This window comes from Choloepus didactylus, chromosome 5 (assembly GCF_015220235.1).
Source record: "Choloepus didactylus isolate mChoDid1 chromosome 5, mChoDid1.pri, whole genome shotgun sequence".
Taxonomy (NCBI): domain Eukaryota; kingdom Metazoa; phylum Chordata; class Mammalia; order Pilosa; family Megalonychidae; genus Choloepus; species Choloepus didactylus.
This window is the reverse complement of record NC_051311.1, coordinates 131,412,350-131,438,471: the sequence shown is the minus strand read 5'-3', so window position 1 is coordinate 131,438,471 and position 26,122 is coordinate 131,412,350. Positions and strand designations below refer to the sequence as shown.

The 26,122-nt window shown below is 39.3% G+C and overlaps 1 protein-coding gene across 2 annotated transcripts in view; it reads left to right on the top strand.

The window, feature by feature from the left end:
• Nucleotides 1-6,905: 6,905 nt before the first annotated feature.
• The window catches only part of CDCA7L (cell division cycle associated 7 like), a 54,232-nt gene continuing 35,015 nt past the window's right edge, over nt 6,906-26,122 (top strand). Inside the window, exon 1 of one of the 2 annotated variants that reach the window (XM_037836875.1) lies at nt 6,906-7,033. In XM_037836875.1, coding sequence (XP_037692803.1) covers nt 7,010-7,033 — 24 coding nt within the window. In that variant the 5' untranslated portion in view covers nt 6,906-7,009. The remainder of the gene's footprint in view (nt 7,034-26,122) is intronic. The other variant, XM_037836874.1, reaches the window with a different exon arrangement.

Below are 26,122 nucleotides of genomic sequence, written 5' to 3'. Positions count from 1 at the left end.
ATTCTTGGGTGGCAGTTTTTCTCTTTTAGTACCTTAACTATATCATACCACTGCCTTCTTGCCTCCATGGTTTCTGATCAGAAATCTGCACTCAACCTTATCCAGTTCCCTTTTTCTTGCTGCTTTTTCTTTTTCTTGCTGCTTTCAGGATTCTCTTTATCTTTGGCAGTTGACATTCTGATTAGTATGTGTCATGGAATGGGCTTATTAGGGTTTATTCTGTTTGGAGTATGTGGCACTTCTTGGACTCATGTCCTTATGTCCTTCATAAGAGTTGGGAAATTTTGGGCTATTATTTCCTCAAATATTCTTTCTGTCCCTTTTCCCTACTCTTTTACTCTGGGACACCATGACATGTATGTTTGTGTGCTTTGTGTTGTAATTCAATTCTCTGATACCCTGCTCATATTTTTCCATTTTTTTCTCTGTCCATTCTTTTGTCTGTTCAATTTCAGATGACCTGTCTTCTAGGTTGCTGATTCTTTCTTCTGCCTGTTCAAATCTGGTGTTGTATGACTCTAGTATATTTAAAATCTCATCTATTGTGCCTTTCAGTCACATAAGTTCTGTTATTTTTCTTTGACTGCTTTCAAATTCTTCTTTATGCTCACCCAGTGTTTTCTTAATATCCTTTATATCTTTAGCCATATTTTCCTTCATCTCCTTGAATTGATTTATGGGATTGAACATTTTGATGAGTTGTTCCAAATTCTGTAACTCCTCTGACTTTTTAATTAGTTCCTTTGACTGGGCCATATCTTCTTGTTTCTTAGTATGGCTTGTAATGTTTTGTTGGTATCTGGGCATCTGGTTTTCTTGGTGGGAGTATTCTGAAGGTTGGTTTCCCTCTCTTGCCTTAGATTTTGTTGTTGATTTGATTCATGTCAAAGCTCTTCTTTGGCACTTGGTTCATCAGTATTTCCCAGCCTAAACAGGGCAAAGGACCCATGCAGGGGCACAGACCAGTTCCAAAGGGCCTTGGGGAGAGGGTCAGGAAAGTAGCTTCCCAAGTCTGCACTTTCTCGGCCTGCCCAGCAGATGGTGGTATTCGGCAACCTATTCCCCATGGCCCTACAAAGTCACATTATTTTTAGCCCTCTGTAAAGTCTGCTTCTGAGGAGGGTATAAGCAATGACACCATGAGTGCCTGTCTGGAAAGGTCCAAGGCTGTGCGATCTAGAGGTGTAATTTCACCAGCCAACGGTTGGATTAGAATTGTGTTGTGCCCCCCTTTTCCCTGGTGGGGAGGGTTTCCCAGACTCTCACAGTCTACAGCAGCTAACTCATTGGTCCGGGACTCAGCTGACCAGAAGCTCCTTCCCTTGAGGGTGGGGGATGGGCCCCAGGAACTGTGACAGTTTCTCAGTCTGTGGAAACAATGGCACTGAAGGCACCATGGGCATCTGTCTGGAAAGGTCCAAGGCTGTGAGACCCAGAGGTCCAATTTTTCTTGCCATCAGCCTAAGGAGAGGGCTTCCCCGATTCCCCCAGTCTGCAGTACCCGCCAAGCAGGAACCAGGCCGATCAGAAACTAAATTTTTATTTACAAGGTCAATTTCTGCTTGTAACCATCCACCTCCTGTTTATAAGGGCAGTGTAGCATGGTTGTGATTGCATCATGACATTCTGTAACAAGCATATTTCACATGCTTTCGGCGTATATGGCTTCTTACTCTTATTTCACATACAGATATGAAGTAATGGTCAGAAATGCCCAAGTCCAGCTGTTCTCTGTTTCCTGGGCCCAACTTGTAATTTATGGTTATCAGTTTCATTAAATAGGATTAGGCCTTGCATTTTGTACTGTCAGAAATTTTCTAGTGCTGGGTTATAATTTGCAAGGTCAGGGGCTCTTTTGGACTCAAAAGCTATAAAAGAATCCAGACATGATAAATAGGTCAGAGCTGAAAGCTGTTAAAGATTACCAGATTCTGATCAGATTACCAGAAGTAGGTGACCATCTGGGACAAATTTAGCCACACTAAAGTCCAGACCACACATTGATTTTGGAAAAGAGGGACAGATGTGTGTAGGGGAAGGGCCCTTATAAAGAACTCAGGAACACCTGTGAAAAGTGACCCATAAATGGAGAAATATCACATTCAGAAACACATGGGCAGAAGTAAATGTAATAAATGTAGGTTGGGATGGTAGTACATGAAGCATCTAGTTCTCATTTCCCCCACACCCTCAAGAAGAAAGGCAAAAAGGAAAGAGTATAGCTTTGTAGTTTCGCAGACCAGCGATCTAGTTTGGTTCTGCTGGGTCAGATTGGGCAGGTTTTTTACATTCTCAAAGCCTCCGTTTTCTCATCTGAAAAATGAGAATAGTATTTACATCACCTGTGTAAACAGTTCCTGGAACATGGTTAACGCTCAATAAGTGGAGGGATTACTACTATTATTACTACTTTACAATTGGTTTGGGGGTTGGGCAGGTGTGTGGTATACCCATTTTACAAACGGGGAAAATTAAAATCAATGATTCTTAAACCAGACTGAGGATCATAATCACCTGGGTGATGATTAAAGCTCAGATTGCTGGGCTCCACCCCCAAAGTTTCTGATTCAGAAGGTCTGGTGTGGAGCCCAAGAATCTGAATTTCTCAGCAGAGCCCAGGTGATATTGCTGCCAGTCTGAGGACCACACTTTGCAAATCCCGAGCTAGACTCCAGCAACAGTTCCCAAACCTACCTGCTCATTAGAATCATCTGGAAGCACGAAAGATTAAAAGAATCCATAACTCATAGATTTTCTGCTATCACAAATGTGATTTTTCCATATCTCAGGCATATAAATAATTGATGATCTCCCAAAAATGGTTAGTTGGTAACAACTTTGGAAATTCCATAAAACCTGAAAAGTTTCTTTTTCTTAAAAAATAGTACTTTTCTATAAAATATTTGTATAGCAAAGTAGTTAGCAAAATTCTACATTTCTGATCTTAACTTTTCCCAGGTATTCTGATAGAGTTTGCCAAATACTGAATCAAGGTTAGCAAACAACTGAAATTATTGACCATAGCTGAAGCAATAAAGAGTCCTTTAAACTGTAATTGTTTTTTTGAAATTCTTTTCTGAAATACTAGAATAGTTCATTATTTCAGCTTTGAGAAAATAGAAATTAAACACTGTTTTAAAAAATTCTGCATTTTTCTATGGAACTAATGAAATGTTCTATCACTTTTTTGTCATTTAAGCAATAATTTATTTTATAGACAAATATATTCTGAACTCTATTATTTTATAAATTACTTTTAAAAAGCACTGATATATAATTCATTTTACATAAACTTAGGTCTCTAAAAGCTAGGTACCACAGTACATCTGTTGGTATCACTAATTAGAAATGGATCATTACCATTTTCATTTATAATATATAAGTTCTTAGGAAGGTAAGGGTTATTGATTTAATCTGTTTTCATTTTCATCCATGTCAGTGCCTAGTTAAAATCATTTTTTATGTTCACAGATTAAATTGTAAATAACACACTATACATTTTGTAAAAATCTATAAAATATGGATTGCATTAATCATATTTGGAGTTTACACTGCATCTCTAATCGAAATTCCAAATGCTTTGAAAATATTGCTTCACTGACTCTCACAACACTGTTACTGGGGAGCAGATGGGGAACTGTCACAGCTGGAGGAGTAAATGAGTGCATACACAGGTAACTCAGCATAGGGCTTACAGCACTGAGAGAGCTCAGGAAATTAGCTGCTATTATTGCTACCACTAATAACTCGTAATAGGAATAGTTAGTATACTACACTAACGTATAGTACATACATTAGAGTATGCGTATTGTCAGATTACAAAAAGCAAGTAACCACTGGGACAAATCTTGCCACACTGAAGTCTAGACTATGTGTTGTCCGTATGTACAAGGGCATTAAAATTTAATCATAAGTGTACATTTCTGCATTCTGTATATGAAGGCATCCAATTATCGATTGTCCAGATCCTTTTCTCTAAAGTTATTCAGGTGGGTTTTACCAGAATATCCTTAAATTGTGAGATTGTGACAGTATTATCTTGGCATGCCAATTCTGGAATATGGAATACCAGGGTTGTAATAAAAGAAAACTTTCCACAAAGGCACGCAGTCATTGTTAAATAAGAGAAGCAATTTTAGGTCTTTTATTCTGCAAGGGCTTATAAATTTTATCTCTGATTTTTGTCTCAAATTTAGGGATGCCTCTCTCTTATAGGCTATATCTTACCTAATCATAATGAGATGGATGTTTCAAGAAATTGAGAACAACCAGGGGGGTTATCTTGTTTAACTGTCCCTTTATTTATTTGTGATCAAATGTAATGCTAAGCAGTATTCAGATATTTATCCGCATTGCTTCCAGCTCTTACCCAAAGTTGGAATCTTTGTGAGTGGTCCAGAACACCAAACTGGCATGATCCTCCGTTATAATGTATGGACAGAGGTATTTGCCCACAGCTAAGCTCTGTGGAGAGGACAGGCTGTTACTTCAGAGTAGAGGAGAGATGTTTTAACACTTTATATAAAGCAACAAGTGTGGGCCAGGGCTGACAGCCAATCAAAACTCTCATCTCATTTACAAGCAGTTCAATGATTGCATCTCATCACGAATTTCTTACCTTGTTCAAGGTACCATGGAACAAGTTGTTTTATTTTATTTATTTTTTATTCTCTTATAGAGTCATTGGAAAGCAAGCAAGCAAGCATAGATTTCTAGATGGAGATGTCTAGAAGGAGTTTTGCAAATGTTACATTTTTTTTTTTCCCCTCTACAGCAACATGTATACTGTTGCTTCTGGAAAGGGACACAAATTTTTGCATTGCTGTGCTGAACCCCAATGCCCACTTGTTTCTAACCCCATCAATACCTGTGAGTAGGAAGTGATATCACAGGGCGATGTTAAAAATCCCCTGTTTTCTTAGGGATTTCCCCAAAGACTTCTATAACATAATGGAACCAAAATCTGACAATGAAACATAGTACTGCGGAATGTAATACAAAATATCATTCCAATGCATAGGCTTTGCAGGCAAAGGAAGAAAGTTTCCAGGTTGCCATTTGAAGACTTAGAGCTGGTTAAATCAAACTTCTAAAGTAGGAAAGTTCAGCAGCTTACAGGTTTCCATGTAATACCTAGGGTGCTTCAAGTGCTTTGCAAAATCAGACCTTTTCTAATTTAAACTCCCTTTCCAAAAGGAATTTCATGCAACCTACAATAAAAAGAAATAAATACGAATAAGATCACTGGTACATGGGGAAGTAGTTATACCAAAAGAAAGAGCTCTCATTTAACTTTGAGCTTCCAGGCAGCCAAAAGGAAGAAGTAAAGAAAAATGAAAAGACTCTTGGGCCTGAAAGCATAAGGAAGGTTTTCCCATTTGGCAGTCTTCTGCTGTCATTTACTAGAAGGGTGTCTGGGGTTTTTTCTTAATGTGTCTTTTAAGATTCCATTTCTTTATTTAAAAAGTGAGGACTAGAATCTGTAAGAACTAGGGAGGATTCAAGGAGAGACAGTAGTGAAGGAAAACTCTAAAGATAATAAAAGTGAAAGTGTCTATAAGCAATACTTTATATTATCCAATTAAATGAAAACAAAACCTTTTCTTAAGTCAGACAATGTTTTATTGGTCTTACTAAACCAGAGAGTCTAGAACAGGGAGAGCAAATAACAAATGTTTGCTGAACCAATGGAGGAAGGCAGGCAGGCAGTTCCCAGATGTTTCCTCCTCAAACTTGAATAAATGTTTGGCTGGCTTCATTCACTCCTTCATCAAACAAAAGATGAATGTCAGATCCCAAGCAGTCAAGAGGGAACACAGAAGGTTTCATGCAGAGTGACTGTTTTCATTATGAACTCCTGACCACATTCTCAATAGGTATCAACACTGCCCAGCAAACCTGCTATGATATTGGGACAGTTCCACTTACTAGCTCCCCAATACTGACTTTAAGCCTTCCACAATCTTAACTCACTTAATTCTTCATGGTTCACAGCAGAGCTCCAAGAAATCTTCCTGGGCCTTCCCCAAATTAAATCCCTCTATTAGTACCACCTACCTTTTTCCTTCATTGCATCTCTCAAAGTTCCACATTTACATTTATTTGCATCAGTACCTGATTAACATCAGGTGGCTGTCTCCTGAGACTGTAAGCTCCATGAGAGCAGGGGCCTGTTTTTGTTCACCATTGTGTTTCCAGGCCTAACACGGTGCTTGAAACATGTGGGTGCTGAGTCAGGATTTGTTAAATTAACCAGGACTCCTGCCCGCTAGGAACTCTGTTGAGTGGGGTGAGACCTGCGTGTACAAGGGGATAGCTAAAGGCTCTCAAATGTTCCAGGAGCTTTGCAGGCCCCCACCCTGGTCCTTGGTAGAGAAACCTTGGTTCCCTGTTTTGCAAAGTGAACTCCATTGCCAAGTTTTGGGAGGCGTCAGAACCCCGCCCCTTTACAACAACAAAACAAAGCAAGCCCTGAAGTGGTCCTAAAATCCTTTCTCGGATCGGGGACACCAATTGCCGCAAAAGCTCGCGCTGCAGAGCACAATCTGGAATAAACGCTCCAAGGAACCGGCAGCAGCGCAGCCAGGCGGGCCAGCTGTAGGCTGCGCCGGGACAGCCCCCTATCATTTCTCCCGCGCGAAACCCGGCAGGACCGCTCCACTCCCTCCCTCCGCTGCAGGGGGGAGCCCAGCGCCCCTACCCTGGTAGCCGCCTCCGGCCGCGTCCAGATGCAGCTCCCCTCTCGCGCAGCGGGCGAACTGAAATTCTTTGGTAGCAAAGTTGGGTCAGTGGTCCCAGCCTTGGGGACCAACGAGGCGGCGCCGAGGCGGCGGCGCGGCACGCTCCCCCCCGTCCCGGGCGCTAAGTGCGCCCCTCCCCCGGCCCGCCGGAGCTCCGGGCGGAGCGCACGGGTTGCGCGGCCGCGGGGCGTTCTCGGTGCGCGCAGGCGGTGGCGAGCTAGGCTACTGTGGCCGCGTGCTGGGAGGAGGCTGGAGCCCTGTTAGGAAGAATGGAGTTGGCGACTCGCTCCCAGGTGAGGGTCCGGCCGCCTGCCGCAGTCCGAACGCACCCCCGGCCTGACTTCCCTTGCGCCCGGGTCGTCTTCCCTGCTCGGGGCTGGAAACGTGGCCCTTGGCAGTAACGCTGTGGATCAGGCGCGCTGGGTCCGGCGAATGCCGGAGTGGGCGCACCTTGCCTGTGTGCTTCGTGTGTCACGTTTGTACCATCGCTACTGGAGATGCTGAGCCTCTGCTTCCTACCCGCCCCCCCACCAACTCCGGGTGGGTGCCCGGGGGTCGTAGGCCGGGCCACTGTGGCTGCGGGCCTCAGGTGAGGTTGCGGTTCGAGGGGGATGCAAACGGGGAGGCTGCCTGACGCATCGTCCACATTTCTAGTGCTCTTTGGAGCCCAGGGGCCTTTTTTTGGTGCGTACCTCCCATTTCCACAGGGAATTGGCACAAAGATAAGGAAGTTTAAGAAAACTGTACTTTTTCTAGAAACATAATCGAGAGTCAGACCAGTCCAACCCGGATAATAGTTTGTTTTAGAACTTTTATAAATGTTTTCAAGGAATTTGTTACTATTTGGGGAAACGGCAACGCCATGGGGCCATATTTAAGAACAGACCAAAAAAAAACAAACCCAAGATCCCAAACCACATGCACAGTATGTCCTAATTACTCATTACAGTCCTGACTAGGTTTTAAAACTCATTAAAAACACTTGAGAGTAAGTTCTCTGAATGTTTCAATAGGCTTGTGAACGTGACTTTAGTGTCCTTTTCTTTTTAAAAAAACTTTTTAAAAGGCTTTTCCCTATTTTCTAATACTGAACATGCATTTTATGTTCAGAGGTAGGCAAAAAAAATCTCTTTTCAAACGAACTAAAAATAAATCTTTTAGAAAGGGAAGGAAGCAGGCACGCCGCTGCGTGGGAGCCCGAGAGATGCTTTGTGCGGGGGATGGGTTTTGTTTTGTTTTGTTTTTTTTTTTTGCTTTTGCAAGAGCTTCTGACTCACTGCTTCCTGCATGCATACCTTCGAGTGTTGTTTACCTCTTTTTCTCCACCTGGGTGCAGGGTCCAGGTGGGGCCCCTGTGTTGGGGACGTGAAGCGCCCGCCGTCTGCGCTCGGCGACCCAGCTTCCGTGGCTGCCAGCGGTCCAAGCTATACTGTCTTTGACCACTTAATTTGTGAAAGGCCTCCTGAAAATTTGCATTTAAGAAAAATCTGTTGTGGATGTTTGTGAAAGAGAGTATTTTTAAAGCTTCTGCAGTGAAGGGCGATATTAAAAACAGGAAAACAAACTAACTCAAGCCCGTCGATTGAGCCGGGGTCAGAGTTTTTTGGGGGAGAGGGGACATAGACGGTGGAGACAGGGTTTTATCATAATGCTTCTAAGAGTGTGCTGTGCTGCTTGGAGTAGCGGATTCTCCACAATGTTAAAACAAAAAACAAGACACCAAAATGCCAAATCCTTCTGGAAGGACCTTTGAGCCCCCTGTGAATTTCATAAGAAAATCTAGCTTGATAATGTATCACTTCCCAAACCTGTTGTCCTGCAGGAGAGAGCTTTGTACTTCCTGCTGTTATATACATAGTTCATGCTTAGGAAATTCAGAGTGTCTCAAGGTGTGTAGTTGGAAGTGAAAATTATACTGTCAAGTAAGGAGGCCAATTTTTGGTAGTTTTAAAATGTTAAATAATCTATTTGCCTTGTGGGGGTAATCCACAAATTATATCCGACCCATTATGCACCAATTAGGACAAATTACTACATGTAAGATGATCAGGCTTTTTTTTTTTTTTTTTTTCCTTTTCTAAAGACCTCTTAATTGGCAGCACAAATTAAGTTGTGTGATGATTTTTCCAGTGGAAATGTTCCTGTTCATCATAATTTAAATGTGAGCAGATTACAGTCTCTTTAAATTAGTAGAGAGTGGTTTTATGGGGTGGGCAGGTGACTGCAGATAAGAGCACTTAATGAACATTTCAGGCACAGCAAGATGTTAAATTCATGTGGTTCTATCCCTTACCCCACCCAGCCTTATGAATAAAGCAGTGTGATGAACCTCCTGAAGCTGCATTACTGCACACTGAACATGTCTTGCTCAGTGTGCAGTGGGTTTTAATCCCACAGTACAGTAAATATAATTTCAGTCCTTTGGAAAGCTCAATGATGGAAGGGGTTTCCAGCAAAGAAGCTTAGATTTAATGTAATGAGTAGGAGGGAACCAGTAGGACAGAGATGCTCATTTACACTCTGAACAAGTTTCTAGCCTCTCTTTTTCTCGGATCCTGCCGGTGTATAGGATTTGATATCCTCTGATGGTGATTACATCTCCCATGGGCTCTAATCTTGTTGGGGTGACCATTGTGTCTTCGTGATTTTATATCGAGTGACAGAAATCATATTTAGTAAAAGCAAGCGGAATGGGCCCTTACTAAGAACTCTCCACACCTCAGCTCACAGGAGTTGGAGGAAGAGGCTGCCTTAGCTGACAGACTAGTGGTCCTGAATGACGGTGTGGTTCTGTTACTTTCTTTTAGCTCAAGAGTGCAGGTTGGACTCTTTGAGAAGGGCATGATGCTAAATGTTCTCATGAATATATGTGGAATGTGCTGTTGAAGGGGTAAAGGGGAAATTTTCTGGTATTGACCATATAGCTATCTGATTCTAGCCCTGTGGCTGAAAATGTGTGACTAGAGAGCCCTGAAACTGGTCGCTTATGGGGTCGTTTGTGATTTCTTGGAAGAACATCACTATGATTTGTCACTTTAATCGTCCCATATTTTTTTTCCTTTAAAAAAAAAAAAAGCCCCATATTTAAAAGACTGCTTGGCTGTTGTTTCAGTGTACTATCACATCTGTAGTCGAGCTGAATTCTCAGTGATCAGAAGAAAACCTCAGAGATCAAAGCAGTTCTGATCTGGTCAGGTACACAGGATAGAAAACCATGAGATAATTATAAATTAAAGCAATTTATGAATGGCAGGGTAAATTAACGACAGAAATCAATAAGCACATTTAAATAGAATAGTCCAGGCCCTGTTAATTTTAAATTGGTGTTCCTCAGCCATTAGCACTCTTTGAGCTACAATTAAGAATTTTTACCTCCAAGATAATTTTTTTAAATTTCTTTTTAATTTTTTTCAATTTTATTGAGATACATTCACATACCACAGAAACCATCCAAAGTATACAATCACTGGTTCATGATATCATCACCTGGTTGTGCATACATCCCCATGATCAATTTTAGAAAATTTTCATTACTCCAGAATGGAAATAAGAAAAATAAAACCCAAATTCTCCTGTACCCTATATCCCCTGCTATTGTTGGCTCATAGTATTGTAGTAAATTTGTTACTGTTGATGAAAGAATATTAAAATGTTAGTATTAACTATAATCCGTGGTTTGTAATAGCTGTTTTTTTCCCATATACCCCTCTATTTTTGTTTCTTAATTTGTAGTAGTATATGCAAGAGCTTATTTATATTTGTAGTGTTAATCAGTGACATACAAGACTTTAAACAACCACTTTCAAATTCAACTACAATATGGCACTGTTACTTATAATCCCAATAACTAACTAACATCACCTCTATCCATTCCCAAATATTTAAGTTCAACCTTGTTAACAATTCTGTACATATGAGGTTACCACTCCCCCTTCTCTAACTTTTGTCTATCTGTAGGTCCTGTATATTCTACATTTTAAGACTCTGAGTTTACATGTTCTAGTTAGTTCATATTAGTGAAGTCATACAATATGTGTCCTTTTCTGTCTGGCTTATTTCATGCAGCATTATGTCCTCAAGGTTCATCCATGTTGTCATATGAGATCCAGTTTTGTTTTAAAAAGACTTACAACTTTATTCATCAAATTGATACAGGCTACTTGGAGGTGGGATAGTGAGAAAATATTGGTGGTACCATTTTATTTCAGTTTAGTTTATGATAAGAGGGGTTTCTGAATGTTGTAAAATTGGACCATTCAGAAGCATACATAGTAGGCATAGCTGAAGTTAACATGCAGAATGTTGTCTTGCATAGTGTTTTAATTTCCTAGGCTGCTGAAAGCAGGTACCATGAAATGGCTTGGCTTAAACAGTGGAAATTTATTAGCTTTCAGTTTGAGGTTGCGAGAATGTCCAAATCAAGGCATTGTGGAGGTGATGCTTTCTTTCTGAAGATTCGCTTAAGACTGGCTACCAGAGATCCATGGCAAGGCACATGGCGGGTATCTGCTGGTCTCTCCCTTCTCTGCTGGGTTTTGTTGATTTCAGCTTCTTGCTTCCCTAGCTTTTTGTCTCTCGCTATATTCTCCCATTTATAAAGGACTCCGTTAGGAGGATTAAGACCCATATTGAATGAAGTAGGTCACACCTTAATTGAAGTAGCCTTTTTAAGAGATCCACACCCACAGGAATGAGTTAACTTTAAGGACATGTTTTTCTGGGGTATATACAGCTTCAAACCACCACACACAGTAATAAATGCTAGTACCCTGTGGGTAGCACAAAAATTTGTTGTGAATTCTCACAGTGCATGAGGGGCCTCCAAAGTTTTAGTTCAGACAAAGAGTTGACTCTGCCTGCCTTCATAATCCTAAACTGGATGGTGGAGGGTCTCCTGATGGGGTAGTCCACTTATCGGATGTTCTTTATGCACCTGCTGTGTGCCAGGCATTATGCTGATTGCTGTGGAAGAAACAGACCCAGGAAAACACGTTCTTTCTTAAATTCCCCAACCCCCTAATTAGTAGGTCACTCTAGAAGACCTTGGACCTTCTGCTTTTGCAGAGCTCAGCTTCTGTGTCCTTGGGTTCTGGGAGTGGAGAAGAGCTCAGGACGTCTCCCCTACTCCCCCAAGGTATTATCACATACTCTGTAATTAAGAGTCATGCTGGGCTAAGTGCTTCAAGTTACCAGATTTAATCTTAACTATAATTCTGTGAGGTAAGTAGTAGCATCTGCATTTTAGAGTTAAGGTGCTCAGGGCATTCTGGCAAGGAAGGAGCTGAGCCAGGGTCCCAGTCTGTCTCCAGAGCCACTGTCTGGCACTTGTCACTGGATTCAGGGGCTTTGGCAGGTCACAAAACTTTCACTAAGATAGTTTTTTGAAGCTAGAAATCTTTGCCCAATTTATAGTGCTATTGAGATGATCAAGGACATGACAAGTATAAATACTGTTTAAATACAAGGGGGTGTCACATCTTTGGCTTTTCTCATGATAACTTCTTCCTTTTATCTAGCAGGGCTGGAGGGTTACAACAGCTGGTCTGGTTCTTTTTTAGGAATGTGTTAGATTATGCTTTGGACAGGAGTCCTTGAATATTGTCTGTAAAAGTCAGCTCAGGAGTATGGGTAAGATCCACAAAGCTTTTACATAGGAATGGTTTTTACATGAATTTTGTTTTGTGCAAATAACATGTTAGTAGAAGCTGAAATGAAAAGAAATAATTGATCTGCTCTGAACCCCTTACCTACTTTCTGGGCTTCATTTTCTGGATGTTTTTCCATTTATTGTTTTTCTGTGTTCAGTCATTTTTGCATAACTTTTATAGTATGGTTGCTGTTTGAATTTTTGTTTTCTTTAACACCATAATTACTATTATTCTGAGTAGCCTGGAGTCTTTATCATTTTCATTTTTAATGACTGTATAGTATTTCTTTGAGTGGATGTGCATTTTATGTAAATCAAGTCTCTGTCACAAAATACTAATTAGAGAACCTTTGCAATAAATGTTTTGGGGGAGGGGTGCATAATTTATGCGTTGTGTTGGAGCCCACACAGTTGTTAATTACTGTTTCTTTATACTGTATTTATTATCTGGCAGAAGTAATGTGACCGGTTTTCAGGAGCTGGGAACCTCTGACACATTGAATTCCTCTGGCATTTCACCTTTTGTTGGCTCTATTACCTGGGAGAGCCGGTTTTGGTCTGTTGAGAACAAGTGCCCATGATAACCAGACTAAAACAAAGGACTGTTGTGTCTCTGAACTTGGAGCACCCCAAAGAATGCTTTTGTTGGGGGGAAAGTGGAGAGTAGTGTAAAAGGTGAGATTTTCTCATTTTCTCACCACCTAGAAAATGGAGGAAATCCATGATGGGCACGTGGTGTAAGAGGCTGTGGATGGGGGCTGTGTGGGCATCCCTGCAAGCTGGTTGTGTTGATTTCCTGCACTAAGCTCCTCCCATCCCCCCACCCTCTTCTAGTGATTAACTTTTTAAAGAAATGTTGCCTTCTCTTTTCTCCCTTATTTCAACTATAAATAGTCTTGTAGGTAGCATTCCTGAAAATGTGTTTTCATTGAAAGTTGGATGTCTAAAGGTGGAACGGTGGTTTCTCAGAGCTAAAAAATTTTCTTGATGTGGGGGTGATTGCAGTGGGTAGGTACAGTTTGTACAATGTCAGCAAGATACGTGCACTTTTCTGTTTGTATGTTGTTCTTCAATAAAAGGCTGAAAAAAGAGTATATCGAATCCCTAAGTTTGAGACCTGAAGTCTGTGTTTCCTCCCAGGCTGCCAGGTGGGAGGGCATCTTGAGCTCCACCAGCTACACTAGTATCCTCAGGACTGGACGTGGTGCCAAGCAAGGGATCTTCCTTTCTCACAGACCCCTCTGCTGTTCTCATTCTTCCAAATCCTCCCCAGGAACAGCCCTGTTGTTTGGGCAGCTCCTATGTTTTAGCCTCTGCTCCAGGAGGGCCACGTGTACTTTGTACCTGGAGAGTGCTCTGCGATTGTGAGCAAGTGCCGGCAGGCTAGCTGTTTAGTACAGAGCCTTGCACCCCCTCACCTGCCTGATAGCAGACCTCCTCCTTGGTACCCGATGGCCCCAGGCTGTAACCCCAAATCAGATCAGGTCAAAATGATTATCCAGCTGATGAGTGAAGAAGGACCTGGCATGTAGTGGGTATTAGATATTTGTTGAATTAAAATGGCAGCCTGGAATACCCTGTAACAGGGTGCTCACATTTTTCTGTTGGACAAGGACAGAGGCCAGTGACTGCCTGCTCCAGAGGCATGGAAGGGTAGCAGCCCCAAGCTGCCTGATGCAGAAGCTTTTCTCATAAATCTCCAGTTTTATCTTTAAAAGTCATGCCTGTTTTGCATTCTGTTCCATAATGGATTTTTTACTTCTTCTAATACAAAAGTAATATTCAAAATTTCTGGGAAAAAATTCTCCCACCCACTCCCTTCTGTGGCCCTGAATGCCCTCTGGCCATAAGTGAGTTTGACAAGCATGGTGGAATTTAGAAATCTCACTTGGAATACGTCCTGAAATGCAAGAGAGAGCGAGACATCTCCCTCCCCATCACACTCCTCCTACCATCATCATGATATTTTTATTTAAAGCTCAGTGACTGAGAAGGACAGTTAAATGGGGAGCAAAAAATCTAACAGGTTGATATTGAAATCCTTAAGAATATTTTTCATGGGGTATGTCAGTAGCTCCAGTGTCTTTATTTTATTCTTCATCAGCCTTGGTTTAAAATGTTAAGAAAAAATAATAGTATATTTGACACCATTGTTCATTTTTAACTTTTTTTTTCTGCTGACAATTGGTCTTAGGCATTTTTTTATTTGAGTAGATTTGTAAATAAAACTAGTTAAAGCCAGTGGGGCCCCATTCTGTTTTTCCTACATATGCATGTGACCTCTTAAGTTAGGCTCCCCTTTCGTAACAAAAAAAATTCCGTCTGTTTTTCTGCACTAGCAGCTTCAAAAAACACTGAAAAGAGTGTTTGGGTGTCCTCATGACCTTCATTGTGCTAAGTGGTATCCCCTTCTCTGGCTGTAATTAGGAAGCCAGAAAGGATGCACTCTTAGCGAGTGCATATTCATTTTGGCACAAAGCCAAGAGCCAAGTGGCTTTAGCAGCCTGCACAGAACCACATTCCAGAGGTTGTTAGGACGAGTTTTTCACGGTCACAGTCAATGCTCTTAGAGGGCAGAAGTGTGTCAAGACAATCCCTGAATAAAGGCTTCCAGGGCAGGCCTGTAGGATGGAGACGGTCCCCTCCCTCACCCCTCCGCCCCCATCAGTTTGAAGATCTATTGAAACACTCCTCTGGGGTGAGTCCCGGGGCACTTGCCTCTCCTGAGAGACCAGCACCTCCTGCCTCGCTGTTCTCTGGACTGAGGCTTCTGCCAGCAAATTTTTTGCAGATTCTTTTCCAGGCAGGCTCTGTCCTGCAGCTGTGCGATGGTGCTCTTAGAAGTCTTGACCCCAGTGCTGGGTTAGGTGCCCTCCTGTTGACTTCCAGAGTGCCGGACTTCGTTTCCTGCTCACATTTTTCATCTTGTATTGAAAGCGTTTAAAGATTTTCTAGCCTTAGTGCATGTGACTTATTCTTTATCATCTCCCTTAGCTTGGTGCCCAGCACATAATATGTGCTTAATACCTGTTTGTTGAGCAGATGGAAGATCCAAGTAGAACTGGTACTGTTGTATTCTTTTTTAAAAAAATATTTTTTAATTTTTTTTATTAGAGATGTTGTAGGTTGACAGAAAATTCGTACAGTAAATAGAGTTCCGAAATACAGAGTTCCCATATACACCCCCCCGCACACTCAGTTTCCCCTATTGTTAACACCTTGCATTAGTGGGGTACCTTTGTTATAATAGATGAAACAATTTAATTATAATTATATTACTAACCGTAGTCCATGGTTTAACTTAGGGTTCACTGTATTGTACACTCCTATGGTTTTTAAAAATTTTTTTATTCTAGTAACATACACACAGCCTAAAATTTTTCCTTTTAGCCACATTCAAATATATAATTTCATGAATATATACATTCACAATGTTGTGCTACCATCACCACTATCCACTACCGAAGCTTTCCTTTTTATATTCCCAGACAGACACTCTACCAATTAAGTATTAACTCCCCATTCCCACCACAACTCCTGGTAACCTGTATTCTGGTTTATGATGCTATGAATTTGCTTATTCTAATCGTTTCACATCAGTGAGATCATACAATATTTGTCCTTTTGTGTCTGGCTTATTTCATGCAACATAATGTCTTCAGGGTTCATCCATGTTGTTGCATTTGTCAGAACTTCATTCTTTTTTTGGCTGCATGATGGTTAAGTTCATAAGACAAATTGGCTAGGTTATGGTGTCCAGTCATTTGGTCAACCAGCCACAGACCTGATTATTACTATGAGGTTTTTTTTCATGAATTTAAATCGTCAGTTGATTGCGTGTATGGCTGATTATATCTACAATTAACAGAGGAGCTTGCCTTCAGCAATGAGAGAAGTCTCATCCAATCAGTTGAAGGCATTAAAGAGAGAACTGATGTTTTCTAGCAATCATAAAGATCTGTCTCTACTTCAGCCAACTCCTCCTGGGGAAATCATTGAAATTTTCATGGGAGTTCCCAGTTTGCAGCTTGCCCTTTGGAATTTGGAATTGTAAATCCTCACAGTTGTGTAAGCCAATTCCTATAATAAATCTCTTAATAGGTACATCGTATATCTCCTGTCGGTTCTGTTTCCCTGGAGAACCCTGACTAATACAGGCTGAATAATACTCCATTGTATGTATGTACGACATTTTATTTATTCATCAGTTGGTTGGCAGTTGGGTTGCTTCCATCTTCTTGCAGTTGTGAATAATGCTGCTGTGAACATTGGTGTGCAAATATCTGTTCAAGTTCCTGTTTTCAGTACTTTCGGATATATACCTAGAAGTTGAATTGCTGGGTCATATGATAATTCTATACTTAACTTTCTGAGGAACCATCCAACTGTCTTCCATGGTTGCTGTGCCATTTTACATTCCCACTAACAATGAATGAATGATCGCATTTCTCCACATCCTTTCCAACACTTGTAACTTTCAATTTTTTTAATGGTAGCCATTCCAGTGAGTGTGAATTGGTATCTTGTTATGATTTTGATTTGTAGTTCCTTAAAGCTAATAATGTGGAGCATCTTTTCATGTGCTTTTTTGCTATTTGTATATTTGGAGAAATGTCTGTGCAAGTTGTTTGCCCATTCTTTCATTGGGTTGTCTTTTTGTTGAATTATAGGATTTCTTTCTATATTCTGGATATTAAACCCTTATTCGATTTGTGGTTTCCAAATATTTTCTCCCATTGTATAGTTTGTGTTTTTATTTTCATAGATAAAGTTCTTTGCACGTAAGTTTTTAAGTTTGATGAGGTCTCATTTACCTGTTTTTTCTTTTGCTGCTTGTACTTTGGTTGTAAAGCTTAAGAAACCATTGCCTAACACAGGTCCTAAAGATGCTTCCCTACAATTTCATCAGTGCGTTTCATAGTGTGGTTCTTATACTTAGGTTGTTGATCCATTTTGAGTTGACTTTTTTTCTCCCAAAAAATTAAAAAAAAAAAAAAATTACTGGAGAAGTTGTGAGTGTACAGAAAAGCCATGCATAAAATACAGGATTCCTGTATACCACTCCACCACCACCACATGCATTGGTGTGGAACATTTGTAACAATTCACAGTAGCACCATTTCATACTTGTACTGCCTTTTTTTTTTTTTTTTTAAACAATAGTAGCCAATATTTATTGAGAGCTTCTATGTTCTAGGCATTGTGTGAAGCAATTTACATGGATTACCTCATTTAAAACCCAATACGCAAGCCTGTGAAATATGTCTTCGTATTCCTGTTATTTATTTTTACTTAGAGAAGATGCAGGTTTACAGAAAAATTGTGTAAAAAATACAGTGTTCCCATGTACCCCCCTATTGTTGACCCTTTGCCTTAGTGTGGTACCTTTGCTACAATTGATGACAGAATATTAAAATAGTACTATTAACTGTAGCCCGTAGTTTACATTAGGTATATTTTCCCCCATATTACACCCTGTTATTAATACCTTGTATTGGTGTCGTCTATTTGTTATAATTCATGAATGACATTCTTATACTTCTATTATTGACTTCAGTCCAACATCCACAACAGGGTTCATTGTGTTATACAGTCCCATGTCTTATCTTCTAACTTTCATTCTAGTAACACATATGACCCAAAATTTCCCCCTTCAACCGTATTCACATATATAATTCAGAGCTGTAAATTACACTCATGATAATGGACTGTCATCACCACCATCCATTTCTGAACCTTTATAATCAACCTAAATAGAAATTTGGTATAAATTAAGCATCAGCTCTGCATTTTCTACCCCCCGTCTATTCCCTGGTAACCTGTATTCTAGATTCTGACTCTGTGAGTTTGCCTTTTATAATTAGTTCATGTCAGTGAGATCATACAATATTTGTCCTTTTGCATCTAGCTTTTTTCACTCAGCATAATATATCCTCAAGGTTCATCCATGTTGTTGCATGCATCAGTACTTCATTTCTTTTTACAGCTGAGTAATATTCCATTGTATGTATATACCACATTTTGTTTATCCATTCTTTGGTTGATGAAAACTTGTGTGCCTTCCATCTTTTGACAGTTGTAAATAATGCCGCTATGAATATGCCTATGCAATTATCTGTTCGATTTTCTGTTTTCAATTCTTTTGTGTGTGAACCTAGTAGCAGGATTGCCAGGTCAAATGGTAATTCTATATTTAGCTTCCTGAGGAGCTGCCAAACTGTCTCCCACAGTGGCTGTGGCATTTTACATTCCTACCAGCAATGAATGGGTGTTCTATTTCTCCACATCCTTTCCAACACTCATAGTGTGATGTTTTTTCAATAGTAGCCAATCTATTGGATGTCAGATGATACCTCTTTGTGGTTTTGTTTTTCCCTAATAGCTAGTGATGTTGAGCATCTTTTCAAGTGCATTATTGCCATTTGTATTTCCTCTTTGGAGAAATGTCTGTTCAAGGCTTCTGCCCATTTTTAAATTGGGATGTTTGTTTTTTTATTGTTGAGTTGTGGGATTTCTTTATATGTTCTGGATATTAAGCCTTACTGGATATGTGGTTTCCAAATATGATCTCCCATTGAGTAGGCTGCCATTTCACCTTTTTGACGAAGTTCTTTGAAGCACAAAAGTATTCAGTTTTTTTTTTTTTATTAAATTCAGTTTTATTGAAATACATTCACACACCATACAATCATCCATGGTATACAATCCACTGTCCACAGTATGATAACATAGTTATGCGTTCATCACCACAATCTATCTCTGAACATTTTCCTTACATCAGAAAGAACCAGAACAAGAATAAAAAATAAAAATGAAAAAAGAACACCCAAATCATCCCCCGATCCCACCCCATTTGTCCTTTAGTTTTTATCCCCATTTTTCTACTCATCCATACACTAGATAAAGGGGGTGTGATTCACAAGGTCTTCACAATCACACTGTCACCCCTTGTAGTCTACATTATTATACAATTGTCTTCAGGAGTCCAGACTGCTGGGTTGGAGTTTGGTAGTTTCAGGTATTTACTTCTAGCTATTCCAATACATTAAAACCTAAGAGGTGTTATCTATATAGTGCATAAGAACGTCCACCAGAGCGACCTCTCGACTCCATTTGAAATCTCTCAGCCACTGAAACTTTATTTTGTTTCATTTTGCATCCCCATTTTAATCAAGAAGATGTTCTCAATCCCACAATGTCGGGTCCAGATTTATCCCCAAGAGTCATATCCTGCGTTGCCAGGGAGATTTACACCCCTGGGAGTCGGGTCCCACATAGGGGGGAGGGCAGCGAGTTCACCTGTCGAGATGACTCAGTTAGAGAGAGAGAGGGCCACATCTGAGCAACAAAGAGGTACTCAGGGGGAGACTCTTAGGCACAATTACATGCAAGTTTAGACTCTCCTTTGCAGTAACGAGCTTCATAAGGGCAAGTCCCATGATCGAGGGCTCAGCACATCAAACTGCCAGTCCCAATGTTTGTGACAACATCAACACCAGTCCAGGTGAGGATGTCAGTATTCAGTTTTGAGGAGGTCCCATTTATCTACTTTTTCTTTCGTTGCTTGTACTTTGGGTATAATGTCTAAGAAATCAATGCCTAACACAAGATCCTCAAGATGCTCCCGTACATTTTTTTTCCAGGAATGTTGTAGTCCCAGCTCTTATATTTAGATCTTTGATCCATTTTGAGTTAATTTTTATACAGGGTGTGAGATAGGGGCCCTCTTTCATTCTTGTGGATATGGATAACCAATTCCAGCACCATTTGTTGAAGAGACTATTCTTTCCCAGATTTGGCAGCCTTGTCAAAAATCAGTTGGCCCTATGTGTGAGGGTCTATTTCTGAATTCTCAGTTTGACTTCATTGGTTGATAAATCTGTTCTGTGCCAGTACCGTGCTGTTTTGACCACTGTAGTTGTGTAATATGCTTTAAAATCAGGAAGGGTGTGTCCTTTAACTTCGTTCTTCTTGAAGATGTTTTTGGCTATTCAGGGCCCCTGTCCTTCCAAATAAGTTTGATAATTGACCTTTCCATTTCTGCAAAGTAGACTTGGAATTTTGATTGGGATTGCATTGAATCTGTAAATGAATTTGGGTAGAATTGATATCTTAATGATACTTAGTCTTCCAATCCATGAACATGGACTGTCCTTGCATTTATATTTATTTAGGTATTCCTTGATTTCTTTTAGCAATGTTTTGTAATTTTCTGGGCACAGATCTTTTTACATCCTGAGTAAAAATAAATTTATTCCTAGATATTTGATTCTTTTAGTTGTGTTTTTTGTTTGTTTGGTACCAAATTAGTTTATTTGAAGGAATGGTACAAATGAAAGAACTTGTTGGATGTTGATATAACTTATAGAAATGGTAAAGTTAAACTGAACAGGCATGCACTGCCATGGTGACCACACAAGTCAGCCTGTGGCTCTGGGAAACATGGCATAGGCTTAGCTGTCATCACCACTGCTTCCCAGAGCGTGCTTGTCAAAGAGATACTCTGCCAAGCCAGAATCTGGGGCCACTGTCTTGCACAGGTTGGTTTCGTAGTCACCCAGTTCTTTGATGGACTTCACCTGCTTGTTCAGGTAATGTGTCTCAATGAAGTCACACAGGTGAGGGTCATTGTAAATGAAATTTGTTTTTCTTGATTTCCTACTCAGATTGCTTATTCCTAGTATATAGAAACACTACTGATATTTGCATACTGATCTTGGTACGCCTCCACTATGCTTCATTCATGTGTCAGTTCTAGTAGCTTTGTTGTGGATTTTTCAGGATTTTCTGTATATAGAATCATGTTATCTGCAAACAGGGAAAGTTTTACTTCTTCTTTCTGATTTGGATGCCTGTTATTTCTTTTTCCTGCTTAATTGCTCTGGCTAGATCTTCCAGTACATTGTTAAGTGACAGTGGTGACAGTGGGCATCTTTGCCTTATTCCTGGTTTTCTAAGTGTTTTATCAGTAAGTGGTGCTGGATTTGTCAAATGCCTTTTCTACATTTGAGATGATCATGCAGTTATTTCCCTATGTTCTTTTAATGTGGTGTATTATATTCATCAATTTTCTCATGTTGAACCACTCTTGCAACCTGAGATAAATCCCACTTGTTTGTGGTGTATAATTCTTTGACTGTGCTGTTGAATTTGATTTGCTGGTATTCTGTTGAGGATTTTTGCATCTGTATTCATGAGGGATATTGGTCTTTAATTTTCTTTGTTTGTGGTAACTTTGTCTAGGTTTGGTATGAAGGTGATGTTGGACTCAAATGACGAATTACAGATTGTTCCCGCCTCTTTAACTGTTCAGGAGAGTTTGAGCAGCATTGGTGTAATTGTTCTTGAAATGATTGGTAAAATTCCCCTGTGAAGCCATCTGGTCCTGGGCTGTTCTTTGTTGGGAGGATGTTGATTACTGATTCCATCTTTACTTACCATTGGTTCATTGAGAGCTTCTATTTCTTCTTCTTCTTCTTTTTTTTTTTTTTGTTAAAAGTTTTAATTCATATATTATACAATCCATCCTAAGTGTACAGTCAGTGTCTCTTGGTATAATCATGTAGTTATGCATTCATCACAATAGTCAATATGAGAACATTCTCATTTCTTCCCAAGAAAAAACTTCCCTTACCTATTAATTCCCCTATTACTGATATTTTGCTTTGGTATAGTGCTTTTTTTCAATTAATGAAAGAATATTACAACGTTATTGTTACCTGTATACCTTAGTTTACATAAATGAATTTTTCCCATTTAACATCCTGTTAATAACACCTTGTAATAGTGACATATGTTTGTACTAGTTCATATAAGAACTCATATAATTAACCACTATCATTGTCCACTCTGGGTGTTGCTAAGTTATGCAGTTCCAGTTTTTATCCTCTGGCTTTCCCTCTGCTGACATACATGCCTTTAGCCTTCCTCTTTCAACCAACTCACACTCCGCTTTGTGAATTACACTTACAGTGTTGTACTAGCATCACACAGTATTGTGCTATTCATTTCTGAGCCTTTATAGTGATACTTATTGTCCATTCTGTACTCCTTGAGCATCAATTGCCCAATCTCTGCCCTCTTTCTTTTTTTTTTAACTTTATCAAAAAATAAACAAACAATAAAAACAACATTTCAAACAAAACAAAGGAATAAGAAAAACAAATAACCTAAAATAACTACATTGCTTCCAAAATGTTCCTACCATATCCCCCCATAATTAACAAGCCATAGTTATTCTTGAGCATTCCCATAACGGAATATTTTTCCATCTTCTTAGGTCCCTTTCTATTTCTTTTAGTAAGGTTGTGTAATTTTCTGTGTAGAGGTCTTTTACATCTTTGGTTCAGTTTATTCCTAGGTACTTGATTTTGTTTTTAGTTGCCATTGAGAATGGAATCTTTTTCTTGAGTGTCTCTTCATTTAGGTCATTTCTGGTATATAGGAGAATTATTGACTTCCAGGCATTAATCTTGTATCCTGTTATTTTCCTAACTTTGTTTATTAGCTCAAGTAGGTGTCATTGATTTCTCAGAGTTTTCCAAATATGAGATCATATCATATCTGCAAATAATGACAGTTTTACTTCTTCCTTTGCAATTTAGATGCCTTTTATTTCTTTGTCCTGTGGATTGCTCTGGCTAACACTTGTAGCACAATGTTAAATAACAGTGGTGACAGCGGACATTCTTGTCTCATTCCTGATCTTAGAGGGAAGGCTTTCAGTCTCTCAACATTGACTACTATGCTGGCTGTGGGTTTTCCATATGTGCCCTTTATCATATTGAGGATGTTTCCTTCAATTCCTACCTTTTGAAGTGTTTTTATCAAAAAAGAATGCTGGATTTTGTTGAATGCTTTTTCACCATCTGTTGAGATGATCATTTGATTTTTCCCTTTTGATTTGTTAATGTGTTGTATTATGTTGGTTGATTTTCTTATGTTGAACCACCCTTGCATGCCTGGAATGACCTGCTTGGTCATGATGTATGATTTTTTTAATTTGTCTTTGGGTTCGATTTGCAAGTATTTTGTTGAGAATTTTTACATCTCTATTCTTGAGGGCGATTGGCCTGTAGTTTTCCTTTCTTGTAGCATCTTTACCTGGGTTTGGTATTAGAGTGATGTTAGCCTCATAAAATGAGTTTGGTAGTGTTCCATTTTCTTCAGTGTTTTGAAAGAGTTTAAGTAAGATTAATGTCAGTTCTTTTTGGAAAGTTTTGGTAGAATTCCCGTGATGCCATCTGACCCTGGGCATTTATTTGTGGGAAGCTTTTTGATGACTGATTGGATCTCTTTGCTTGTGATTGGTTGGTTGAGGTCTTTTATTTATTTATTTATTTTTTCTGGTCAGTCTAGGTTGTTCATATGTTTCCAGCAAATTATTTACTTCTCTAAATTGTCTAGTTTGTTAGCATGCAGTTGTTCATAGTATGCGCTTATAATTTTTTTAATTACTTCAGGATCCGCAGTAATGTTACCTCTCTCATTTATTTTGTTTATATGGATCTCTCTTTTTGATTTTGTCAGTCTAGCTAGGGGCTTGTCAATCTTGTTGATCTTCTGAAAGAACAAATTTTTGGTGTTATTTATTCTCTTTTGTTTTTTTGTTCTCTATGTCATTTATTTCTGCTTTAATCCTTGTTATTTCTTTTCTTCTTGGTTTAGGATTAGTTTGCTAATTTTCTAGCTTCTTCAGTTGTTCCATTAGTTCTTTGATTTTATCTTTCTTCCTTTTTGATGTATGCATTTAAGTGTATAAAATTCTTTCTCAATACCGCCTTTGCTGCATCCCGTAAGTTTTGATATGTTGTGCTCTCGTTTTCATTTGTCTCTAAATATTTAGCAATTTCTCTTGCTATTTCTTCTTTATCACACCTATTCTGTAGGAGTATGTTGTTTAATTTCCAGATATTTGTGAATGTTCTAAATCTTTGATGGTTATTGACTTCTAGTTATAGTCCATTGTGGTCAGTAATGTGCTTTGAATAATTTCAGTCTTTTTAAATTTATTGAGGCTCGTTTTATGGCCCAGCGTGTGCTCTATCTGGAGAAAGTTCTGTGAGTACTAGAGAAGAATATGTATCCTGATGATTCAGGATGTAATGCTCTATATATGTCTCTTAAGTCAGATTCATTTATCACATTGTTTCGGTTTTCAGTTTCCTTATTGGTCCTCTGGTTGATCTATCTATAGGACAAAGTGATATATTCAAGTTGCCCACAAATATTGTGGAAACATCTGTTGCTTCCTTTAGTTTTGCCAATGTTTGTCTCATGTACTTTAGGGCACCTTGATTGGGTGCATAGACATTTATGATATTTCTTCTTAATGAATTGCCCCTTTTATTAGTACATAGTATCCTTCTTTGTCTCTTATGACATCCTTACATTTAAAGTCTATTTTACCTGAGATTAATATTGCTACTCCTGCTTTCTTTTGGCTGTAGCTTGCATGGAGTATTTTTTTCCATCCTTTCACTTTCAATTTCTTTGTGTCTCTGGGTCTAAGATGAGTCTCTTGTAGGCAACATATTGATGGTTAATATTTTTTAATCCATTCTGCCAGTCTATATCTTTTAATTGGGGGAGTTGAATCCATTCATATTCAATGTTATTACTATGAAGGCTGTTCTTGAATCAGCCAAATAACCTTTGATGTGTTTTTTCTGTTTTTTGTTTTTGTTTTTGTCAGATATGGTTTTTCCTTCTTTCTCTTTATTTCCTTTAAGGTACCCTTACTAAAACTCTTTAGTTCTGTGCCCTCCTGCAGACCTCTCTCTCCTTTCTTTTTTTCTCTGCTGGTAGGGCTCCCTTTAGTCTTTCTTGTAGGACAGGTCCCTTGTTATGAAATTCTCTCAGCATTTGTTTCTCTGTGAAGATTTCAAGCTCTCCATCAAATTTGAAGGAGAGCTTTGCTGGATAAAGAATTCCTGGTTGGCAATTTTTCTCTTTCCGAATTTTAAATATGTAATACCACTGCCTTGTCGCCTCCATGGTGGCTACCGAGTAGTCACTACTTAGTCTTATGTTGTTTCCCTCATATGTGGTAAATTGCTTCTCTCTTGCTGCTTTCAGAACTTTCTCCTCTTCGGCATTTGACAGTCTGATCCGAATATGTCTTGGATTAAGTTTATTTGGATTTATTCTGTTTGGAGCTTGTTGGACATTTATGATTTGTGAATATATGTCCTTTGGAAGGGTTGGGAAGTTTACCCCAACAATGTCTTTGAATACTCTTTCTAGAACTTTACCCTTCTCTTCCCCTTCTGGAACACCAATGATTCTTATATTTATGCACTTCATGTTGTCCATCATATCCCTGAGATCTGTTTCAAAATTTTCAATTTTTTACACCGTTCATTCTTTGGTGTTTTTAGTTTCCAGTGACTTTCTTCAAGTTCTCTTACTTGTTCTTTGACTTCCTCTAGTCTGGTGCTGTGTGTTTCCAGAATCTTTTTAATTTGAGCAACAGATTCTTTTTAATTCCATAAGACCCTCTATTTTTTAAGTTTACTCTTGCAATTTCTTCTTTATGCTATTCTAGGTCTTCTTGATGTCCTTTATATCCTGAGCCATTATATTGGTTCTTTGATTAATTGCTCCAAATTCTGAGTCTCCTCTGGTTTTTTAATTTGGGTGATTGGGTTATCCATATCTTCTGGTTTCTTCATATGCTTTAAGATTTTCTTTTTTTGCTCTTTTTTTTTTTTTGGCCTCTTGGCATTTGCTCATC